The sequence below is a fragment of the Strix aluco genome, chromosome 8, assembly GCF_031877795.1.
Source record: "Strix aluco isolate bStrAlu1 chromosome 8, bStrAlu1.hap1, whole genome shotgun sequence".
In the NCBI taxonomy this organism is placed as follows: Eukaryota; Metazoa; Chordata; class Aves; order Strigiformes; family Strigidae; genus Strix; species Strix aluco.
In genome coordinates, this window is record NC_133938.1 from 11,357,193 (window position 1) to 11,378,533 (window position 21,341).

Here is a 21,341-nt window from a genome sequence, read left to right on the forward strand (position 1 = left end):
TTGAGGACGGGAGGGCGCGCGCCAGCTCCCCCACGCCTCGCTCTGATTGGCTCCCGGGCGGAAGGTGGGCGGGGCTTGGCGTCTGATTTGTCCCCGCGCGGGGGCGGGGCGCTGGGAGGGAAACATTTCCCCGGGAAAGTCCCGCATGGCGCCGCGCCGCCCCCGAGCCCCGGCCTCGGTCCCAGCCCTGGCCCGGCCGGCGAGTGGCCCGGACATGAGCCAGCTCCGGGCGGCGGCTGCCAAGGGTCTCCGGCGGAGCGGCGGGAGGGCGGCGCCGCAGCAGCAGCAGCAGCAGCCTGCGAGGCAGAGCAGAAAGGGCGCGTCGCTCCGTGGAGGTGCCCGGTAGCGGGAGGACTGGGGGGAGCGTGGGGTGTCCTCCCCCGGGCACGGGGCCGCCAGCCTAAGCAGCTGCCGGTCCCCGTGAGGCCCAGCGCTCCGTGCTCGTCCACCCGGCAGCGGCTTTGTCGGGCTCTGGCCCCGCAGCCCTTCCCCATCCCTGCCGCCCCCTGACCCCGCGCTGCTCTCCTGGCAGGGGCCCCCGCTCCGCCGCCCGCCCCGCATCTCTTCAGCGACCCGGCTGAGATTGAGGCCCTGCGCGGGAACCTGCTCGCTTGGTACGACAGATGCAAGCGGGACCTTCCCTGGAGGACACTGGTAAGGGGAGGCCTCGGGGGGGGCAGGGGTGCTGTAGTGGGGAAGCAGACCCTCTGCCCTAAGGGACTGAGGTGACCACGGTGTCTTTCCCTATGCGATGCATCTCTGGTTACATGGAAGTGGAAGATGATGTTGGAAATGGGAGCGCACTCCCAGCTGGTCCTGGCAGTTCAGTGATGAGTAGTCTGTAGCCATGTCCACCTCGGGAGAGTAAAGCAGGGCACAGGGTGAAACCACAATTATCAAACACAGCCTCCAACCAGGAGCGCTTTTTTCTGGTAAACTTAGTCTAGTTGTCTCTTAAACCTGTTCTTTTCCTGCCTCTGTGGTACCTCTAGATGGTGATTGGGGTGCTGGGGGTGTGTGTCAACTTTACAGCAACGTCTGTCTGGACGGTGCTGGGAACGGCACGGCCCTTCTGTATGATTTACATCTGCCTGCAATCGCTTCCCGTGGAGAGGGGCTCGGCTCTGGGACAGCTTCTCTGGTGGGATTTTGGACCTCTAAGGTAAACTCTTGCTGTGGGCTGTTTCATTAGGGAGAAGGTGCTTTGGCTGTCACTTGATTAACCCAAACTCAGGACTTCTGAGGAAACTTTTTTTTCCCATGCAGTGTTCAAAACACACCATAAGCAATTTTATTTTATAGGCAGGTTCCTCTGTGGTGGGGTCCTGCGTCACCTTGTTTCTCACACTCCATCCCATTTCTCTTTTAGGCAACAACTGAGCTGGATGCCGACAGACGGGCATACGCAGGTGAGGAGCAGGGACTGTGCCCTGGGGTGCCCTGTTGTGTGTTGCCTCCTGACGTGGATGTGCAACATGGCCTTGTGAGAAAACGCAGCTTCAGTTGCCATCCTTGGAACAAGTTGCCTGGAGTGGCCATGAGAGCTGCTGACCCCTGCCCTTGCATGGTGCTGGGTGGGTCAGAGAGCCCACTTTGGGCCTGAGGGAGCCCCTGTGGGGCAGGTGGGAGGTGGGAAGGGGTCCCATGGGTTGGACGCTGGTGCAGTGCTTGTAGCCAGTGCTAACATGGCCACGGCACGAGGTGGGGGTGGTGTCGGTGCCTCTGCTCTGACCCCTGCCCTGCTCCCTGCAGTGTGGGTGTCTGAGATCATGCTCCAGCAAACGCAGGTGGCTACAGTCATTGACTACTACAACCGCTGGATGCAGGTGACCGCTCCTTACAGAGTCCTGTGCCCACAGGCTGCCCCTTTTGGAGACCTTCTCCACTGCCTGTGGCAGATCCCCAGCTGCAGAGCACGGCTCTGCTTGTCTCTGACTTGTTCTCTTCCCCCTGTACTGCAGAAGTGGCCAACGCTGCATGCTCTGGCGCAGGCGTCGCTGGAGGTGAGCATTGCTGGGACCGGGTGCTCTCCCTGCCCTTGTGGTCTTCATCTAACTCCCTGCTGCATCTCTTGGAGCAGGAGGTGAACGAACTGTGGGCTGGACTTGGCTACTACTCGAGAGGGAAGCGTCTGCAGGAGGCAGCAAGGAAGGTGCGCTTGTGCTGGGGTGTGGGGGGTGTTTCCAAAGCCCTCTGCAGCCCGTGGGTTGGTGCTGGCTCCATATCTGCCCTGCCTCGCTGGGGCTGCGAGCTGCTGGCACAAGGCTACAGAGACTGGCATCCCGTCTTACCGTGGGTAAAATGGGTTGTATGTACACGCCCCAGCTGCTCCCCTGACCTCGGTCCCCTCTCTGCCAGGTGGTGTCTGAGATGGCTGGCCGGATGCCCAGAACGGCCGAGGACCTGCAGAAGCTGCTGCCGGGAGTGGGCCGATACACGGCGGGAGCCATCGCATCCATCTCATACGGGCAGGTGAGAGCTGGGCGTCAGTGGACACATCTCCCCAATCCCCGTGGGGTCCTGCTGTTGGATCTCACAAGCCAGGGGCTGCCCAGGGCTGTGCTTGGCTCTGGCTCTCCCCTGCTTTACGGTGCATCTCGCCTACCACCCAGCTTGGCTTGCGAGTCAGCCTTGTGTGTGTCCCTGCTCTGTCCTGGGAGCACCCCAGCTCCCTGCCTTGCCGGGAGCACAGGCACCTCCTGGCGCAGTAACCCCAGCTCCTGGTCCTAGGCTACTGGTGTCGTGGATGGGAATGTGATCCGGGTCCTGTGCCGCCTGCGGTGCATCGGTGCTGACTCCAGCAGCCCACCTGTCATCGACCGGCTCTGGTAAGGGGAACGGTCCATTCCTGCTCTGGGCTGTGGCAACCGTGGCTGTGCTTGTCGGTGGCCGAGGGCTGGATCACTCAGGAGCTGTGGGAAGCTGAGTCTGCAAAGGGAGAGAGGTGTGGGGTGTGGGAGCTCTTGGGAAGCTGGTGCTGCTGGGAGTGGTGGAGAAAGGAGCCGTGTTGCCTCTGCCTATCTAGGAGCACCCCCCCCTCGCAGGCAGGGGGCAGCCAAAGGTCCTGGGGCCCTCTCCCTGCAGAGCCCCGTGCCACTCACTGCTGTTCCTCCCAGGGACATGGCCAATACCCTGGTAGACAGGAGCCGCCCGGGGGATTTTAACCAAGCCCTGATGGAGCTGGGGGCAACTGTGTGTGTGCCCAAGGCCCCGCTGTGCGGGGAATGCCCCGTGAAGCAGCACTGCCGAGCACGGCGCAGGGTAAGTATGACCCCAAAATCTGGTCCCGAGGGGTTGCTGTGCATGGGGACAAGGTGGACGAGCCTGTCCTCGTTCCTGTGCCCCCTTGCAGGTGGAGAAGGAGCTGGCCTTTGCGTCTCAGAAGCTGTTTGGAAAACCTGACCCAGTGCCTGATGTTGAGGACTGTGGTAAGTGCGTGGGGAGATCCCTGTTGGAGCTGTGGGTCTGGGCCCTGCGACAACTGTTATATCGGTGTTTGCAGGTGTTGGGGGCTGTCCCCTGTGCCCCCCAGCCACGGAGCCATGGGACAGCAGCCTGGGGGTGACCAACTTCCCCCGGAAAGCAGCAAAGAAGCAGCCACGGGTGGTGAAAACGGCCACGTGTGTGCTGGAGCGGAGGGGCTGCCACGGGGCCCCAGAGTACCTCATCGTGCAGAGACCCAATTCGGGTAATGGGGCTGGGTGGGAGTGGGGTGAAGGCACTGCGCAGCCCCTTCCTACCTGCACAAGAGGCAGAGCAGCCTGGGAGAGGGATGCACCAGTGAAGCGCTTGCTGCTGTGGTGGGGAAAGGAGCTCCTCCGGGCTGTGATGAGGCTCAGTGTCCCCAGATGTGCCCCTTGCCGGCTCACATCCCCGTCATGACCCCTCCCCAGGTCTCCTGGCTGGACTCTGGGAGTTCCCAAGTCTCCTGCTGGCACAGGGTCTGCAGGAAGAGAAGCAGCAGGAAGCACTGGCAGATCACCTCCAGGCCTGGATGGGGTGGCCCGTGGCAGCCGGAGACCTGCAGCTCATTGGAGAGGTGAGCCTGGAGCCAGAGGGATGCAGTGTGAGCCCACTGTGCTCAGCCACAGGGCATGTAGCATGGGGGGAAGAGGGTCCCCTGTCCCTGCTGTCACCCTTCCCAAGCCCTGCCCCATTCCTTAGAGCCCTGGCAGACTCAGTGCACTTGTGGAGCGGTGCATCCCCTGCTGCCTGCCAGCTGCCCTTTGCATACATCTTCTCATCCCCTCACAGGTCGTCCACATCTTCTCTCACATCCACCAGACATATGTGGTCTACTCCCTGCCCTTGGACGGGGATGTGACCCTGGACCCTGCCTCGTCCCCATCCCGCTGGGTGACAGAGGAGGAGTTCCATGCCTCGGCTGTGTCCACGGCCATGAAGAAGGTACTGGGGGACAACTGGGCCTTTCGTTCCTTTCCTCTGGGTTCATCCCCCCAACCTCTGCGGGCTGTCCCAGCTCCAGGACCCAGCTGCTGTTCAGCTCTGGGCTCTCTTGTGCTTCCTTTAGGTGCTGAAAGCACGTGAGAAGCAGCGCGGGAAGGAGAGCAGCTCTGTCATGGTGAGCATCGCTGCGGGGTGCGTGGGGCCCCAGGAGCTGCTCCCTGTTGCTGTGGGCCAGACTCTAGAGTGTGGTGCTGCAGCCCCCCTGGGATTTGGGGTCAGGCAGAGGAGCAGGGGGGCAGGGCTGCATCTGGGGGATTTTCCTGACTGGCATTGCCCCTGGATGTTCCCAGTACCAGGGGGATCCCTGGAGGCTGGGGGGTGGCCCTTGGGGTTTGGCTTAGCCCTGCTGCGTGTTTCTCGCAGGGCTCCAAGCGGAAGCGTGGGGCAAAATCGCAGAGAGCAGGCAGCACCAGCCCTGGGACACAGCTCTCCCTCCGCGCCTTCCTCCGGGCACCGACTGCTCCGTGACGGCACCTTCCACATATGGGACCACCGGAGAGCCGTGCTGCGGTGAGTCCTGCCCATGGTGTGCGTATGGTGACCCCCGTACTGCTGTGTGAGCCCAGTACACAGCCCTGTAACGGTCTCCCCACTCCTTCCTGCCAAGACCACTGGCTTCCCTGGCTCCCCCGTGGGAGTTGTGCCTTGGCGCGGCCACTGTGGTCCTGGACGTGACCTGGAGCCGGGCTTGCATTCCCTGCCTTGGCTGGAGCCCTCCTGGGGTTATTCATCCCCATACAGCCGCCGCTCCGGCACCGCAGACTCATGGCAGCAGGAGTTTCTCTCCGGCAGCGGGAAGGCTGCGGCCGCATCGCCCGGGCCCCGGCTGCCTGCCTGCACCTCATCTGCCAGCCAGTGATTGTGGATCTGCTGTGCCCTTCCTGGCCTCCAATAGCCCTTTTTATACACTTGTTTTTATTGAACCTGAGCCACAGGCTTTCTAATAATAAATCTAAAGTGTGGGGGGTTTTTTAAGTGACTTTCTGCCTCTGTTGCGCTGTGCTAAGCTGGAGGTGTTGGGCAGCCTGTGGTCGAATGAGAATGGCCAGCAGCATCCCTACAGCTGGGCTGGGGACAGCAGGGGTTTCTTCATTACTGCACCCATGAGCCCCTCGGCTGAGCATTAACTGCTGGTGACCCCAAATAAGGCACCCAGAGCACCACCACTCCTGTGAGGGCAGGCATCAGCCCTTGGGGGCTGCACAGCTCCTGCCTGCAGCCTGCTCCCCTGTGGGGTCCATCAACCATCCCCCGGGTTTTTTGTAGGGTTTTATCCCCCTTTCTACCTGTTCTGTCAGGCTGTTCCTCACTCTGTTCATGCTGTGGCTTTCCCTGACTGTGATGTCCAGTGGCCCCCTCGCAAAGGCACAAGCCTGGGGGCTGACAGGAACAGGGGCCAGTCCTGGGCACGTGCACAAGGGGCAAGTGGCCTCAGATGAGGTACTGAAGGACTGGGGGCAGCCTGCCTCAAGGGGCAAAAAGGGCCATTTCATCCTTGCCTGGCACTCAGCATATCTTAAATGGGAAGAGAAAATAACCAAAGCAATGCTTGCAAGTTAATTCTTTAATTGAGAGGAGCAAGAGGCCACCACTTGCCCCGCACAGGGGCTGGCCGTGCTCTGGGTGGTAACCGTTGACGAGGGGCTGTGTCCATGGCCCCTGGGCTATCCAGTCCCCTCTGGCAGCCCCTCGTCCCTGTACGTCCAGGAGTGTTGCTGTGCCAGCAGTGTTCTTGGCTGTGCTGCAGGCACAAGTCTAGTTAAATTAAGGCAGAAAGTTTTTCATGTGAGGTCAGTAAATCACTGGGAACCCGGGGTGGGGGAAAAAGCACCCTCCATCCTGGGGGATGCTCAGAGCCCCACTGGACTTGGCCCTGAGCAGTTTGTTCCCATACTGAGTTGGCTCTGGGCTGACCTGGAGCCCTCCCTTGGTCCGTGCCCACCTGGGCCATGCCACCGACACCTGCTGATATCTCTACAGCAGCATCTTGCCCCAGGGTTGGACTGGAGAGGACGGAGAGCTGAGGGAGGAGGATTGCAGTGTTGCCACTACTGCTGGTGGTCCATATAGACCTGCACAGCTTTCCACAGTGCCCGTATATTGCCTTCCCCGAAGCCCAGTGCTCCCCGCCGGTCAATGAGCTCCAGGAAGAAGGTCTCCTCAGAGAAGATGGGATGGGTGAAGATCTGCATCAAATATTCCCGGGAAGGGCTCTCTGTGGCTTCAGTGCCTGGCCGGCCCTTGTCCCCAGGTGCTGTGGTGTCCAGCAGGATGCCGAGCTCTGCCAGCATGCGGGGGTCCTGCCCGGTCCCCCGGATCTCCTCTGCTTTGCCCTCCCGGCTGTAATAGGTGGCAGGGGGTGTGAAGAACCGTGCGCCCTGCTGCTGCAAAGCCCTGGTCGTGGTGACAATATCGGTGGTGCAGAGGCCGACGTGCTGGATCCCAGCCCCACCGTGCTGCTCTAGGAAGGTGTCGACTTGGTTGGCACCATCCTCTGAAAGGGACTCGGCGAAGACAAGCTTGCAGCTGTGTGCCAGAGCACCCCGGGCGCTCTGCAGCGCAAGGAGGAGCATGCCCACACCCTGCCCCCCGAGCACGTACCCCTCAGCCGGCCTCTCCTGAGGGTTCAGCAAGAAGCGTTGGAAGCCGAAGCAGCGCTGGTACCAGTCCAGAGCCACCCGGGCACCGCCCCGCGGGCAGACGTATGTGATATGGTCAAAATGGGTGATCTTGATGCCGTCCCCCGTGCCTGAGGGGGCTCCTTGGATGGGCTGGAAGCCAGGTAGGAAGGGTCCCCGGTAGCGGGATCGGTCCAGAAGGGTATGGCTGATGTTGCCCACGATGGAGCTTGCCACCCCGTAGGTGACGGAGCCACCGTCATCCTTCACCTCGGTGGGGGGCACTGGTAGGGAGCATCCCCAGCTCTGCAGTTGCTTGCAGAGCCCCGGCACGTCATTCACCTCGAAGCAGACATTGGAGGCCGTGCCCAAGGCAGGCCGGGGGTCCACGTCGTAGAGGAAATCGTGGGAGGAGGTGCTGGCAGGCCCTGGAGCCAGGCGCTCGTTGACGAGGAAGACAGCGGATCCCCGTCGCAAGGCCAGCTGCCGGACCCGTGGCGTCTCCCGCATGGCCACTGGCTGGAAGCGAAAGGTGTTGGCCAGGTCCTGGGCCCAGCCCTGCCTGTAGGGCACGTGGAGGGAGATGAAGCAGGGGCGGCTCAGCAAGGCTGCCATGGCTGGGCAGGCTGTGGGAGGATGCACGGGGTCAGGGGGGGCTTGCTGGCTGCAGGAAGGAGCCATCCCCCCACCTTGCATGGAGCCTGAGTGCATTCGCACACGCAGATGCACATGCATGTAAATTTGCACCCCTTAAATCTGTGTATTTTAAATAAGTGAGTCTCACAAGACAATAGGTTCTGTGCAAGGGACCTGTCCCAGCACCCCTTTGCTATGCTGCCCTGTGCCCACCCCTGGGGCCAGAGGAGGAAAGCCCTTAGCCTTGGCTGCAGCCCAGCGGGTCCCCTCCGGAGCCGTGTGTCCTTCGAGGGTGCCGCAGGGAGGTTAGTGGGGAATGCGGGTGAGGGAGGCGTGTGCATGTGTAAGCAAGGCTCTGTGGACAAGGGTTGTGGTGGTGGGGGTGTGAAATGTCCTGTACCAGCAACCAGGAACATGGAGGTTGGACTGGGAAACAGGGAGCAACACACAGGTTACAGCTAAAAGCCTCCTGTGCTGTCCCACAAACAGTGGGGGGGAGCAGTGGGGTCACAGCAGGCTGAGGTGCCCTTCCCCTCTCCAACAAGGACAGCGTGAAGCTGCCACACTCCCTGTAACAGGCTGAGGGCAGGGACCTGGGGGTAAATAGGGTGAAATGGGAGGGACACTGTGGGAAAAGTGACACACTTCCTCCCCCCCCCCCCCTCCACACTGGAGGAAGAAAAAAAGATCTGTCTAAAAACCCCCCTTGCATCCCACTGAGGCTTCCTGACCCCATGCCACGCACCAGCTGCCCTGGCCAGACCCCACAGAGGTGCACTGGGGGGACCTGCTTACACAGTCCCCTCTAACTGCCCCCCAAAAGGGCTGTATTGCGCCACGACTGGGCACCCCGCCTGCCACAGGGGAGCAGAGGGGCCCAGCAGTGCCCCGATGGGCCTCCAGCTGCTCCGCACCAGCCCGGGGAGGTGGGGGGGCCCTGCCCCGGAGTGTGCGCCCTCCCTCCCTGCCCTCCTTCCCCCCCTGCGCCCCGCTCTGCTCCCGCCGCCGCCTCTCCAGCCGCGCCGCCCCGTCACCCCCAGCCCCGCCACCCCCCTCCCCGGGCCCGTGGGGGCCTGCAGGGCCCGTGCTCGCCCTCGGCCTGCGGCTCACCGGGGTCAAGGCTGCGGGCGAAGGGGATGCCGGGCCAGGGGCGGCCCGCAGAGGCGGTTTCAGTTCGCTCCTCCCCAGCAGGCAACGGGCCATGGCAGGACCAGGGTTGGCGATGCCAGGGAGGCTGCGAAGCGACCTGCTCCGCCATGGGGAACCTCCCCGGCGGGAGGAACCCGTGGGTGCCGTCCTGGGCAAGGACAGGGCCGGCACACGCGGCGTGGGAGCTGCTCCGGCACGTTTAAAGCCAGGGACGGGTGGCTGCCAGACGCTGCGGGTGCCCAAAGTTTGTATCGACCCCGGAGGTGCCGTGTTTGCAGAACAAAAAGCTCTCAGGCTGATAACTCCATGCCTCGGGGATGAATAAAGCGAGGAGACAACCGGCTGCCGGGGGGTGGCTGGGGGTCCCCTGTGAGCAGCGGTGAAATGGCTCGTGGCTGTGCTGGGTCATTCCCTGCCGCCCAAATCCCATCGGGACAGGGCATGCGGTGGGGGATACGTGCCCCTGATCAGTGCTGGGTGCTTCACGGTGCCTGGGGTACCTGGTGGGGGGTCTGGGGGGAGCGGTGTGTGGATGGGGCGGGGGGGTGACAGCTCTGCGGGGGGTCCGGTGTTGGTCTCAGAGTGGGTTTGATCCAGGCTGGCCCCGTGCAGCTGTGCATGCTCCCCAATCCCAACCCGTGGCCCCACATCCTTGCTGACATCCCTGAGCCCCCCCTGCCAGCCCCCCAGCAGCAATCCCCTCTGTCCCTGCTGCTCATGGCTGTTTTCAGAGAAATCCCCCCCTCTTTGTGTGTCTGGGACCATGTCTCTGCCCCTCTAGTGTCTGTGTCTGCCGCCCTTCCCTGCCTTATCATGTTTTTGTACAGACTCTGGGTACAATAAACTGCTCAAATATTTGCACTGAGATGTCTGTGTGCGGCCAAAGTGGTAAGCTCCTCTTGTTTGGTTGGGGGGGGGGAAATCCACCTGTGCTGTGATTTCCCAAGGGAGCACCAGCTCCCCATGCCACCACAGCCCACCCCCGTCCCCATGTGAGGCTGGGCAGGAGCCATGGGACTGGATGCTGGGGGCTTGCTGTAGGGCCAGGCATGGCTCAAGAGCAGCCGTGGCACTGCACGGCAGGATGACACAGCCTTTGGGGCTCAGGGCAGGGAGCTTTGGCACCCCAGGGGTGTGGGGCAAGCACCCATCTTTTTGGCTGCAGCTCCCCCAGGGACCTTGTGCACGGATGGCACTGTTTGATGTCACCCCACCGTCCTGCAGCCCTTTGGTGCCAACAGTGCCCTCAGCAATGCCCCTGGCCCTCCTGTGCCCATGGGGTGGTTTCAAGCAGCCATGCCTGTCTTTTCCCCATGGCACCGCCTGGCACCCTCTGTGCCAGCCCAGCGCCAGGCACTGCTTTGCCCCAGCACGACTCAGGCTGGGCTGCGGCAGCAGGACCCTGAAGCCGCATGGCACCGAGGGGGACAGTGCCTGCCTTGTTGCAGTCCCCCGAGGCAGGCGGTGGTGGCCAGGGAGCAGTCCCCGCTGCTCCAGCCGGGCTCTTCTCCTCCCTCCTGGGCGGGGAGAGTGGACAGGAGATAAAAGGGAGACCAGGACCAGTTGGGCATTGCTGAGAGCCGCTGGGGCTGGGAGCAAGTTCTGGCCAGAGGACGGCAGTGAGGAGAAGTGCGGTATTGAGGGCTCGTTCTCGCGGGGGAGAGGGCTGGGGATTGGGGGTGCATTCATCCTGTCCAGAACCTGCAGCCCCCTTCTCCCTCCCCACCTCCCTGGATCATCCCTCCCAGCCCCTTGTCCTTCCCCTGCCCGTTAAATGTGCTGCAACCTGGAGGGACAGGGTGTATCTTGGGGTGGGCAGGGTTAGGGGGCTGTGGGAGGAAGGGGCTTCAGGCAGATATTAGGGGCAGGGGGGTTAAAGGCTCTATGCACCCCTCAAGCACTTTGTGGGACATCAAGGACTCTCAAGGTGACCTGAAGGTGAAATCATCCCTGCCCCACTGATTCCCTGCCCATGGTCAGGACAACAGGGGCTGTTATCACTGCCCACCCCTGGGGCAAAGGCAGACCCTGGCCCTGTCTGGGTCTGGCTTTTGGGGTTGGGGGGGTGGAGAGGGCTCACAGAGGGAACAGGACCTTCCCCTGCCACACGTGGAGCGGGTGCCTTGCCACAGGGGGACACCGGAGCACCTGGCTGTGGCAGTGGGTGCCCACGAAAGCCAGTGTTGAGAGTGCAGTGCTTGTCAGGAGCTGGACACCCCAATATGCCCACCTCACCCCCCAATATGGGTGTCCCAGCTCCCAATACTGTGCTGGGACCAACATGATACTGCCCACCAGTCTCTGTCTGCCCCAGAGGGGTGTGTGGGGAGGCAGTTTGGGGTTGCAGTGGGGCTGGGAGGATCCCATGGGGTTGAGACCCAGGGCAGAGGGGAAGCAGGGGCCAGTGGTGGGGAATTAACGCCCCGTTTCTCCCTGCCAGGGCCAGGGGTCTAGGATGGGGCTGCTGGTGCTGGCCCTGGCCGCCTGGCTGGGGCTGGGGCTGGCCTTGGCCTCGGAGGGGGTGACCAACAGCAGCCGGCTCTGCCAGGAGGCTCCGGCGTGGAGTGTCAACGGCTTGAGCCCCATGGCAGGGGCGGCAGGGCAGGTGACGGTGGTGGCCCTGCTGAAGGCCAGCTGACACTTCTGCCTGCAGCAGGCCCACAAGTGAGCTCTGCTCCCCTTACCCCAAACCCAGCCCTGCCATCGTGGGGGCAGCATGGTGCCCCCCCTCAAGCTGGCACCCCCCGTCCCAGCGCCTCCTTCCCCGCAGCCTCGGGGGCCTGCAGGAGAGGCTGGCCCGGCAGGGCACGGTCGATGTCCGCTACATGATCATCAACGAGAAGGCACCGCTCTCCCGCGCCATGTTCGGGGAGCTGAAGCGCCAAGCCCCACCGGGCGTCCTCGTCTTCCAGCCGGAGCCTGAGGAACCTGACGTCTGGCAGGTCCTGGGGGGAGACAAGGACGACTTCCTCGTCTATGACCGGTGAGTGTCCCCCATCTTGGCTGAGTCTTTCCTGGGGGATTACAGAGTGTTTGGTGAGCTTCCAAAAGCTCCCCCCATGACTGGGCTAGGGGGACCCCAGACCCACCGCCTCGAGCTGGGCCATGACTTCTCCCCGCAGGTGTGGCCGCCTGGCTTTCCACATCCAGCTGCCCTACAGCTTCCTCCATTTCCCCTACGTGGAGTCGGCCATCCGCTTCACCCACAGCAAGGACTTCTGTGGCAACTGCTCCCTCTACCCCAACACCACCCAGGAGGTGAGGAGCAGGGATGCTCACTGGAGCTGGGCTCCCTTCTCTCCTCTGGCATTGCACATCAGGAAAAAAAACAACCCTATCATCTTCACATCGGGGAGAGGCTCTGGGTTGACAGCTGCACTCAGCCATGGCTGAGAGGGAAGGTGATGAAAGGGAATAAGGGCACTTAAATAGGTCAGAGCTTTCAGGCTGAGAAGGAATGGACTAAAGGGGTCGTAGCCCAGGTCTGGAAAAGCTAACCGGGGTCACTGGCTGTTCTGATAAAAGAAAGGGGCAGGCAGCAGACCCAGAGGTGGCAAGCCCGGAGCAAAGAAAAGGACGAAACTCCAGGCTCAGCAGGCAATTAGTCACCTCCTAGGAGAAAAATCCATCTAGAAATATTAAATGCAAAGTCCTTTTCCTGACTCAGGAATTCCCTGGACCACAGACAGCTTGAGCCAAGGGATGTAGGTACAGAGGCTTGTGCTCTGTGTGCTCCAGCCTCTCCTGTGCTCTGGGCTGGGGCTGGAGAGCCTTTGCTCTGACCCACACAGCTTTCTGTATGATGGATGCTGATCAGCTTTCACCCCAGCTCACAGACATGCTCACAGGCTCACTGAGGAGCTCTGTGTGCATTCACATACTTCACCAGCCCTTGTGTTGCTTTCTTCAGGTTAACAGTACCATGGAGGTCCCTGTAACCCCAAGCCCGCTTCCTGAACAGGAGGGGAAGGAGCCAGAGACCCCCATCCACCAGCACAACCCCCTCCATCCTCACCACCACCACAAGGTCAGCAGCGAGAGAGCCACAGACCCGAGTGGGGACCACGAACCTGCCACCCGTGCTCACCACCACCATGGAGACCATGGCCAGCCCCATCACGAGGGGAAGAAGCAGAAGGAGGGAAGTGAGCACTAGGCTGGGCAGCCTTGCAGAACCCAGTAGTGTGCAGACCATGCCAACTCGCTTCCCAGAGGCACAGAAGGACTTGCTTTGGGCTGCTGGTCACCAGCAGCATTGGTACAACAACCCCCTCCAGCATCCCCCATGTACTCCCATGCTGTGACCAGGGATGAAAATCCACCTCAGACCCCCCGAGGTGCTGCATTTTCAGCTCCAGGGTTCAGTTTTGAGCCTTCCTCTGCCGCTGCCCGCCTTTCCGTGCTCAATGAGGCCTGCCGTGCAAACCGGGAGGTCCCTGGTCACTGCTGGCTGACACTGCACAGAGCAGGAGGGCTGGGGTGGAGGGGCCAGAACTGGGACTGGAGCAGCACTGCCAGCACGCTCTGCCTGTCCTGGCGCCCCTGGGTGTCCTGGCTCCCCTGGGTGTCCTGGCTGGGGAGTGAGGGGAGGGACAGCGTGTGCCCCGCAGGACGTGATCCCAGGCGTTAGGGGCACTAGGAGTGGTGGGAGGTCGCAGCTCCCCGTGGTCTAAACCTTGTACCCCCATAGCTGTCACATCCTGGGGACCCTCTAGGCCTTGCACACGGGTATGTGCAGTGGTGATGGGTGGCCGCAAGATGGTGGCCTTGTCCCCGCTTGGAGACCCAGGGGCTGTATCCAGGGCCCACAGCCCAGAGAGGAGGGGGGTGTGGATCCTGGGGTCCCTCCTGGGGAAGAAGTGAGATCGGAGGGCGATGCGGATGTCCAGAGCATGAATAAAACCTCTGTGAAGTGACGCTGCTCAGCCTGGCCTGTGGGAGCGAGAGGGTGGGAGGCTCGCTCAGCCCTGGGCTGGCCCTGGGCTTTTCTCTGGGCACAAGGAGGGACTTGGGGCTGGATGTGGACCCCATGAAGCAGCAGCCAGCGATCATTTGCATTCCCCTGTGCAGAGACCTGGAGGTAAAGGGGCTGAAGACCAAAGAGACCCCATCTCTTCATACCTTCTGGTTACCTCTTGTCAGGATATGAACCCAGGGCTTAGTGCCCCCAGGGGGGCATTAACCCTGCACTGCCAGGTGGAAGTTTGGCTCCGCACCTTGATCTCTGGCTTGTAGCTGTGATGTCGGGGTGTCTGCCCTGACCTGCTGTTGTGGAGCCAAAGTTCTCACGTGTAGTACAAAGTCATCGGGGGCACCTTGTCCCCAGCGCCCCACTGTGAGCATATCATGGGGCTCCCCAGCCCTCAGGCAGTTGGGTGCTGCATCCCTGGCAGGTAGTCACGCCTGCCTGCACCCTGGGCCACCCCCATGGCTGTCTCAGCCCCATAGCTCTTCACTCCAGCTCCATTCATCATCCCACACAGCCTCACTCCGCACCTCCCCTGAACTCTCCATCTCCTCTTCGGGCCCCACAGCCTGAGTGGGCAGCAAAGAGATGATTTTTCTGCTCAGCGTTATGCGGCGCCATGTGTGGTGTGTGTCCCACTGATGATGCTCTGAGCTGAATTCCTGCACACCTCCCCCCTGTCTCTGCAGGGGGATGCTCTGCCCCGCGACTGGGGCAAGAGCCAGGGTGAAGAGGAACCGTTCCTTGTGGGGATGAGAGCAACAGGTTCAGGTGGGTCTTTCTCATCAGAGGAAGCCAGCCAGGCTCTCCCATGGGGTGCTGGCTGAGGCCCTGCTCCCCCTCCTCCATCTCTCTTGCTCTCTCCCTCCTCCTCCTCCCCCTTCCTCCTCTACCTGCTCCCAGCAGCCCACAAGGGCACCTCTGTCTGCTGCTCCTGCCATCAATATTGAGGTTATCTTTTTCTTCTGGCAGCTGCTGTAATTGAAACAAAGCAGGCCGGGCCTCACGGGCTCCACTCCTCTTGCTCATTTTGCTGGTGCTGCTGAGACAACTAATTCATCTTATCGATGCGTGGTTGGCCTCTTTTCCACCAGACCCAAGCAGAGCCCTCTCCCCACCACGGCTGGTGGGAGCAGTCTGTGTCCCTGCAGCACGCTGCTGGGTGCTGCTCTGACCCAGCCTCTGGTCCTTGGCTTGCAGCAGCTGGGTGCTGGCCACCAGCGGGAGATGCCAGGGGAGACAGCCAGGGGGAAGAGGTGCAGGCGGGAAGGATGCTGATGGCTTTTATCTGTTTCTTTTGTCTTCTGATGCTTCCTCAGCCCTTTTGTTAAATTCCACATCCTTTTGTGCACAGCTCCTAAAGGTGTTCCTGGCAAGGAGGTGACAAGTGATGAGTGGGGCATTTACATTCCCTTGCTGATGACCAGATCTTCAATTAGCACTGGCAGATAGAGGGATCACATCTGGTGCTGGGCAGGTAGTCCAGTGGCACTGTGCTGCACTGCTGCCGTTTGGTTACCTCCCAGCAGACAAATTTCCAGCCCTGAAGGCTTGGGTTGGTATTTTGCTTTGGGAAGAGAAATTTAAGGGTGGGAAAGAGCTATGACACTGTTTGGGTGAATGAAGTCCTACATGTCTGAGTAATGGCAAGGGTTTAGTGTGAAGCTGATGCTGCTTCATGTATTATTGCACGAAGGCCTGAAGGGTTGGGGAGTGCTGTGCTTGGGACCCTCATGGCATCACTCCCCTTGAAAAGTGCCAGAGACCTGGAGCTCTGCAAAACCTCTGTCAGTGTCTGCACTCCTGTGGTGCTGAGGGAGAGCTTTGCTCCAAGTGGGGTGGAGAAGTGTTTTGGGGAAGTTAATAGGCTCTTTACATCGCTGATGTCTTGGGGAGTGATGCTGTTAGCAGGAATCAGAGAGCCCCCAGGAGTGCTCAGCTGCCAGGGGGACTGGCTCAGCAGGGGAGGGTCCAGGACAAGAAACTGGGGCTGGCTTCAGGTCCTGGCAGTGCTGTGCCATGGTACGCTGGTGTCTGTGGCTGTGCCACCACTCCGGAGGAGGACAGATCCCAGTCCCACATCACATACAGCCTTGGCCCTGTGTGCTGCTCCTGTCGAGGGCCAGGCAGATCCTCTCAGGAGAGGGGGAACAGCCAGTCCTAATGTCAACAGAGGCCTCTTGTGCAGCGATGCTGTGTCAAGAAGAGGAATGGGTCCCTCCTCCTCCGCCCATTCATCTGGCAGCCACGGCTGGCGTGCCGCCAAGCCAGGCTGCTTTGGAAACATTTCATTGAGGAGGCAGCTGAGCCTAGGAAAACAGAATGAAAATATACAGAGAGATCACTGTTGTTAGGCAAAATAAATGCAGGCGGCTGCATTTCTGTCCCCCAAGTCCAGCCCAGCCGGGCCTCTCTTGCTTCTATGGGGTGAGGGCGAATGCTGCTGCCTGGGCATGGCAGCCATGCACCTCCATCATGGGTTAGGAGCTGGGGAACGAGGGCTGAAGAGATCATCCCTGGCTCTGGCCAACTTGCTGTCATCCCTGGCGAGTAGGCCCAGACTCATCTTGGTGTAGTGTTGCCCAAGGAGATGGGACAGAGCAGAGGAACAGCTGCAGAAATGAGCCAGCCCCAGTGACTTGTGGCCCCTGCATGGTCACCAGTGCTGGAGGCCAGTGAAGACAGGGCTGAGGAAGTGCGTCAGATGTTGGCCTCATTCATTCCCACCTCTCTCCCTAGCATCAATCACAGGTCCTGGCCAGGCATGAGGCCACCAGTGGGACAGAGCCCAGTCCCTGGGTTTTCAAAGCTGCGTTGCTTGCCATGTCCCATCTTTCGTCTGCTGACAGAGGGAGAGCAGAGTCACCCCAAAACAGTCCCAGGGACAGATGGTGGAGGCACCACTCTGACGTTTGAGTGAAGGTGTATTCAACAGGTTCTCCTCTCCCATTTTTTCCCCCATAACCTCTCTCCTCTCTCCAAAGGCCTCCAAGTCTCTCCCCAGCAATTTGCTGACCTACAAGAGACCCATCCCGGCTCTTTCCCTCCCTCCTGGTGGGCTCAGCGTGGTTTGGGGGAGGCAGAGCTGGAGCCCCAGCCCCATGGGATATCAGGGCTCTTACCCCCATGCAGACATTCTCAGTCCCACCGTGGCACAGCTTTGTGTGGCTTCACCTCCTCTCTTTGTCCACTCAGCACGGCCCAGCCATTGCCATGCAAGAACAAAGTGACCATTTCTCTGTGCTGCTGGTTTCTAGCCCCTACTTTTGCCTGCCATCAATGGATGATGGCATAGAAGGAACAGTTTGCTTCTGTTATTTAATCTGGGGGGTTGAAAGGAGCCCAGTGTGAGCAAAGCCCAACCAGTGCCCCAGGAGAGACACATCTCACCAACACAACACACATGGATTTGCAGCACAGAGCAGATACCCAAGACTCAGACTGGATCCCACACTGGTCACTGCGCTCACAGGAGCTTTGCTAAAATTCAGGCTCCCCTCCTCATGCCCTCCTGCCAGGAAAGCAGCTAGCAAGGTACTCATTTTTTGCTGCCATGCGAGGGGAGATTTGCTGTGTCTCTCTCCATCTGTCTCTCCTCAAGACAATCTGGGTGCGACACTTGGTTCCAGCCAAACCACGGCGCAGCACTGAGCTGCCACGTCCTGCTCTTGCGTCGGGTGGCTTCAAGTGATGCAGCCTCATGCCAGGATTGCCGGCGCCTCTGCCGAAGCTTTGCTGCTGTCTGCTGCCAGCTCCTACGCATGGAGCAAAGTGTGAGGACACATCGTTGCGAGGGGAGCTGGGATGGCTGGGCTGTTAAAGGGAATGTCAGCATGGTGCAACCTCCCCTCGTCCCACTGTGCCCCGGCTGACCAATGGCCTCACGAGTGGGTCCCTGCGTGGGCTCTCCACACCGCAGGGAGCTGAGGTATGTGAGCATCCATCATGAGGAGTATACCTGACCTCTGTGTAAAGGAGCAGCCTCTGAGAGAGCACTGTAATGCCTACCAAAAAGACACAAATCCTGAGCTGGGGTGGGCAACTCCCCGGCTACTGTGAGAGCCCTCATAAAGCTATAAAAGAAAAGCTGAGTTAATGATGTTTGTTGATTTTTACTATGGAAGACATCCCAGGATGGAGCCTTTTTTTTCCACATGGATGTGCCCATGGAAATGACTTTGGAATAAACTGTTGAAATAGATGGTAAGGAATGACCCAGAGCAGATGCTCCAGGTGTCTGAAAGCCAGCTCCTGAAAGCTGCTGCTGACAGTGGCCTGGGGTGATGGCAGATGTGACAGTGACGGTTCTAGTGGTGCCTGAGGAACCACAGCTCGGTAGGGCTGACAAAATACTGCAGACGACTGTGAAGATCAGCAGTACCAGGCACAAGGAGAAATATTATAAATTGGGCTGAAATGATCTGACTTTCATCAAAGCTGTTTTTTTATTTTTTTTTCCCCCTAGCCACCCAACCAATCCGCATGCAGTAATAAGGCCACACAGCCACCTAGCACCCAATGATGTGGCCAACCAGCCAATCAGCCCTGTGGCACGGTAGCTTCCCAGCCAGACAACCATGGGGCATGTTAGCCTCCGGCCAATCAGCCATGGGGCATTGTAGCTTCCCACCAATCAGCCATGCAGCATTGTAACCTCCTGCCAATCCGCCATGGGGATTGTCACCTCCCACTAACCAGCCATGGGGCATTGTCACCTCCCAGCCAATCAGCCATGACGATTGTCACCTCCCACCAATCAGCCATGGGGCATTGTCACCTCCCACCAATCAGCCATGGCGATTGTCACCTCCCACCAATCAGCCATGGGGCATTGTCACCTCCCAGCCAATCAGCCGTGCCTCGTGCACCCATTGCAAGCGGTGTGGGGCTGCACAGACAGGTCTGCCCACCCCACGGGAGCCTCTCCCGGACAGGCCGGCAGTCGGTGCCCAGGTTTCATGCCTTCGTCTGAGATGGGCTCCACCTCTCCCTTGTTCCACCATTAATTACGCTCCATTGCTAAGATGTAGCTTTTCTTTGAGTCTGAATTTGTCCAGCTTTAGCCTCTTCTGCACTGGTTTTTAGCTTGCAGAATCTGTATGTTATCTTCTCTCTATTACAGATTTTTCTTTTTTCCTGAAGAAGTCAAGTTAGTTCAGTGTGTTGTTTCCTACCAGTTTAGTTTCTTCCTCTTCCCCTAGAAGACCATTCCCTGCCCAGAGTTATTTACATCTCACTTACCATTTGCAAGTGTGTTAAACACAGAGGGTAAAAGCCTGGGACAACACAAAGGGGTTATCATGTGATCTATCATCAGTTCTCTGCTCAGGGAAGGGGAGCGGGACCCTGGGTGACGGAGGGCAGAAGATGAGTCCCAGCCCTGGCCTGACTTCAACTTCCCACCTGGCGGGACCCTGAGACCCACTCGTGTCTCCAAAGCCAGGGAGGACGCAGACTCGATGTTAAAAGTTGTTTACACCTTACTTTGTCATCATTTATTCATATTCTTGTGGCCTGCAAAATGATTCCCCGGTTATTTTAGCATCTCTAATTAAGGGGAGGGAGCTTTAGCAGCTGAGAGGGGAGTGATCAGCCAGGGGGCTGCTTTCTGCTGAGCTCAGCCCCACAGCAGCCAGGCCAGCCAGGATGGAAGCTGATCTCCAGCACAGGGCTGAGTAACTTTCTGGAGCACTCTGTGCTTTTAGACTCAGTGCCAGGGAGGTGACCGTTTCTGCTGGAAGCTGAGGGTCTTCGCCCAGCAGCAACTCCGTGCTTAATTGCTGGCCTGCACAGCAAATGCATTTACTGGAAGGGTGCAGAAATCTCTGTGGCAAGGCAGAGGCTCAGCACTTTGCTAATCTTATGGGGGCTGGAGGAAGGCAGCAGCCCTGGCAAGCCAGAAATGTAATGATGTCGTGTGTGTGGGAGAGAGGGAAAAACATCTCCTGACAGCCATAACTCTCCGGTTGGGTACGAGGGGCAGTCTGGGTCTGCCTGATCCCAGCCTAACACCTGATATCCAAGCACCTCGGTCCATTTTTCTCCTTTCCTCACTGCTGCCCCAGACCACCTCCTTGTTCCTCCCGTCCTTCTGCTCCTGGGTACCCCCTCTCCAGCCATACAAAGGAGCTTCCCAACCTCCACCCTGCCCCACAGACCCCATCCCCACAGCAGGGCTTACTGGCTCCCCCTGCTCACAACCCCCAGCCTCCTGCTGAGGTCCCCCAGGACCCCCAGCCCTGCCAGGGCCAAACTCCTGGTGCCTGTGGTGCATGGCAGACAGAGGCAGTGTGTCACAGGGTGCCCTGGGGAGGTCATGGCACGGTGCTGGCTGCAGGCATCCTTGATTCTGGCTCGAGGTTTTTCTTGGTGATTGCTGTCCCCCTTAGCAGCAGACAAACGGCAGAGAAGCTGCAGCACCCTGAGCATCCCCTGCTTTAAACTTACACATCCCTGAGCAGATACAGGGACATACAGGTAAGCAGAGCTGTTCCTGTGTCAAAGTGAGGGTGAGAGCAGTCATCCTGCCCCTCATCTTTGAATTCAGCCTGTGCTTGGAGAGCATTTCTCTTTTGAGCACGCAGACAATTGCAGTCACACCAGAAGGAGGTCCCTGAGATTGTCAGTTCTGGAAAGTTTCATAAAATAACTGGCTGGCTGGCGAAAAGCAACTTTATTAGAGTCCCTGCTGAAAGAGGAGCACAGCAATAACTCAGCGCTAATGAGTCAGTGGAGAATCCATGGGGGATTCAAACAGTTTGATGGTAAAAAGCTCCAGCTCAAGCTTATGCTTTGTCAGAGACCTTACTAGACACTGGAGAATCTTAAAATTGGGCTCAACTCCATGGGCAACCAAACCAAGGTATTCCTCCTCTTGCTTGCAGGGCCAAATATTCCACAAGGCAATGACCTCTGTCTCTTCCTGGACATCGGGTCCACAGGGCTGGTAAGGAATAACTATCCTGGGCAATAGATCCCTCTGCTCCTGAGTGCATTAAGGCAGGGGAGCTGAAGGCTGTGTTAGTCCCCATGTCCTTTCCTTCTTGCTTCTGCTCTGAAGAGCACCAGCAACACGGGAAAGGCAGAAACAGCCATGCTGCCAATGAGTGCCTAAGGCTGGTGGCTGTAGCAGGGAGCTTGACTGCTGATAAGCCTGGCTTTGGCTGCTTCGGAGCAGCAAATCCTGTGGGTGGCTGGAGCAGGAGCTTGGTGGCTGCCTGCACTCTGCTCCTTTCCCATCGTTAATTTGCCATAAAGGTTCTGCTGCTCTTCTATGTCTTCACCTGTCATCATAGGACTTCCTTGGTGGTCACTGAGTCTTGCAAAGCTCTGCTGTCATTTCTGCAAGGCTCAGCCAGTGTTACCCATGTAAGTGAGGGCACAACATTGACTGTTCGGAGTCAAAGACGTGTCAAAGAAGCACAGGAGCATTCACGAGACAGGAAGATGTGCAGGGAAAGGCAGTCTTTCTGCTGACGATGGGATTTGGGCATGCTGGGGAGAGA

General features: G+C 59.5%; 3 protein-coding genes across 7 annotated transcripts; 2 read left to right on the forward strand and 1 right to left on the reverse strand.

Moving 5' to 3' along the window:
• The first annotated feature begins 139 nt into the window (after positions 1–139).
• MUTYH (mutY DNA glycosylase) lies at positions 140–5,442 on the forward strand. Of its 3 annotated transcripts, none has more exons than XM_074832168.1 (15): positions 140–335; positions 533–654; positions 1,370–1,409; positions 1,753–1,826; positions 1,962–2,003; positions 2,081–2,152; positions 2,359–2,472; positions 2,731–2,828; positions 3,117–3,261; positions 3,353–3,428; positions 3,503–3,688; positions 3,894–4,039; positions 4,255–4,407; positions 4,532–4,582; positions 4,831–5,442. In XM_074832168.1, the coding sequence occupies exons 1-15, from the start codon at positions 146–148 to the stop codon at positions 4,933–4,935; spliced, it is 1,614 nt and encodes a 537-aa protein (XP_074688269.1). In that variant the 5' UTR covers positions 140–145; the 3' UTR covers positions 4,936–5,442. The 3 variants fall into 3 exon arrangements, with proteins under 3 accessions (XP_074688269.1, XP_074688270.1, XP_074688271.1); XM_074832169.1 differs by lacking the exon at positions 140–335 and adding an exon at positions 1,033–1,162 and having other exon boundaries at positions 484–654; XM_074832170.1 differs by lacking the exons at positions 140–335; positions 533–654 and adding an exon at positions 999–1,162.
• A 574-nt stretch (positions 5,443–6,016) lies between these two features.
• On the reverse strand, positions 6,017–8,915 carry HPDL (4-hydroxyphenylpyruvate dioxygenase like). Of its 2 annotated transcripts, none has more exons than XM_074833221.1 (2): positions 8,832–8,915; positions 6,017–7,711 (listed from the first exon to the last, which is right to left on the reverse strand). In XM_074833221.1, exon 2 carries the CDS (start codon positions 7,698–7,700, stop codon positions 6,516–6,518), a length of 1,185 nt encoding a protein of 394 aa, XP_074689322.1. In that variant the 5' UTR covers positions 7,701–7,711; positions 8,832–8,915; the 3' UTR covers positions 6,017–6,515. The 2 variants fall into 2 exon arrangements, with proteins under 2 accessions (XP_074689322.1, XP_074689323.1); XM_074833222.1 differs by having other exon boundaries at positions 6,017–7,604; positions 8,832–8,835.
• A 1,452-nt stretch (positions 8,916–10,367) lies between these two features.
• Positions 10,368–13,787, forward strand: LOC141926442 (selenoprotein Pb-like). 2 transcript variants are annotated; one of them, XM_074832171.1, is made up of 5 exons: positions 10,368–10,499; positions 11,311–11,534; positions 11,641–11,853; positions 11,993–12,128; positions 12,781–13,787. In XM_074832171.1, the coding sequence occupies exons 2-5, from the start codon at positions 11,326–11,328 to the stop codon at positions 13,024–13,026; spliced, it is 804 nt and encodes a 267-aa protein (XP_074688272.1). In that variant the 5' UTR covers positions 10,368–10,499; positions 11,311–11,325; the 3' UTR covers positions 13,027–13,787. The 2 variants fall into 2 exon arrangements, with proteins under 2 accessions (XP_074688272.1, XP_074688273.1); XM_074832172.1 differs by having other exon boundaries at positions 10,455–10,504.
• Positions 13,788–21,341: the final 7,554 nt, after the last annotated feature.

Bases quoted from the DNA above. Each gene is read 5' to 3' on its own strand.
- MUTYH (XM_074832168.1), top strand. From the start codon at position 146: ATGGCGCCGCGCCGCCCCCGAGCCCCGGCCTCGGTCCCAGCCCTGGCC. The intron at 336-532 runs GTGCCCGGTAGC...CTCTCCTGGCAG, and splicing joins GGGCGCGTCGCTCCGTGGAG to GGGCCCCCGCTCCGCCGCCC. The intron at 655-1,369 runs GTAAGGGGAGGC...TTTCTCTTTTAG, and splicing joins ACCTTCCCTGGAGGACACTG to GCAACAACTGAGCTGGATGC.
- HPDL (XM_074833221.1), bottom strand. From the start codon at position 7,700: ATGGCAGCCTTGCTGAGCCGCCCCTGCTTCATCTCCCTCCACGTGCCC.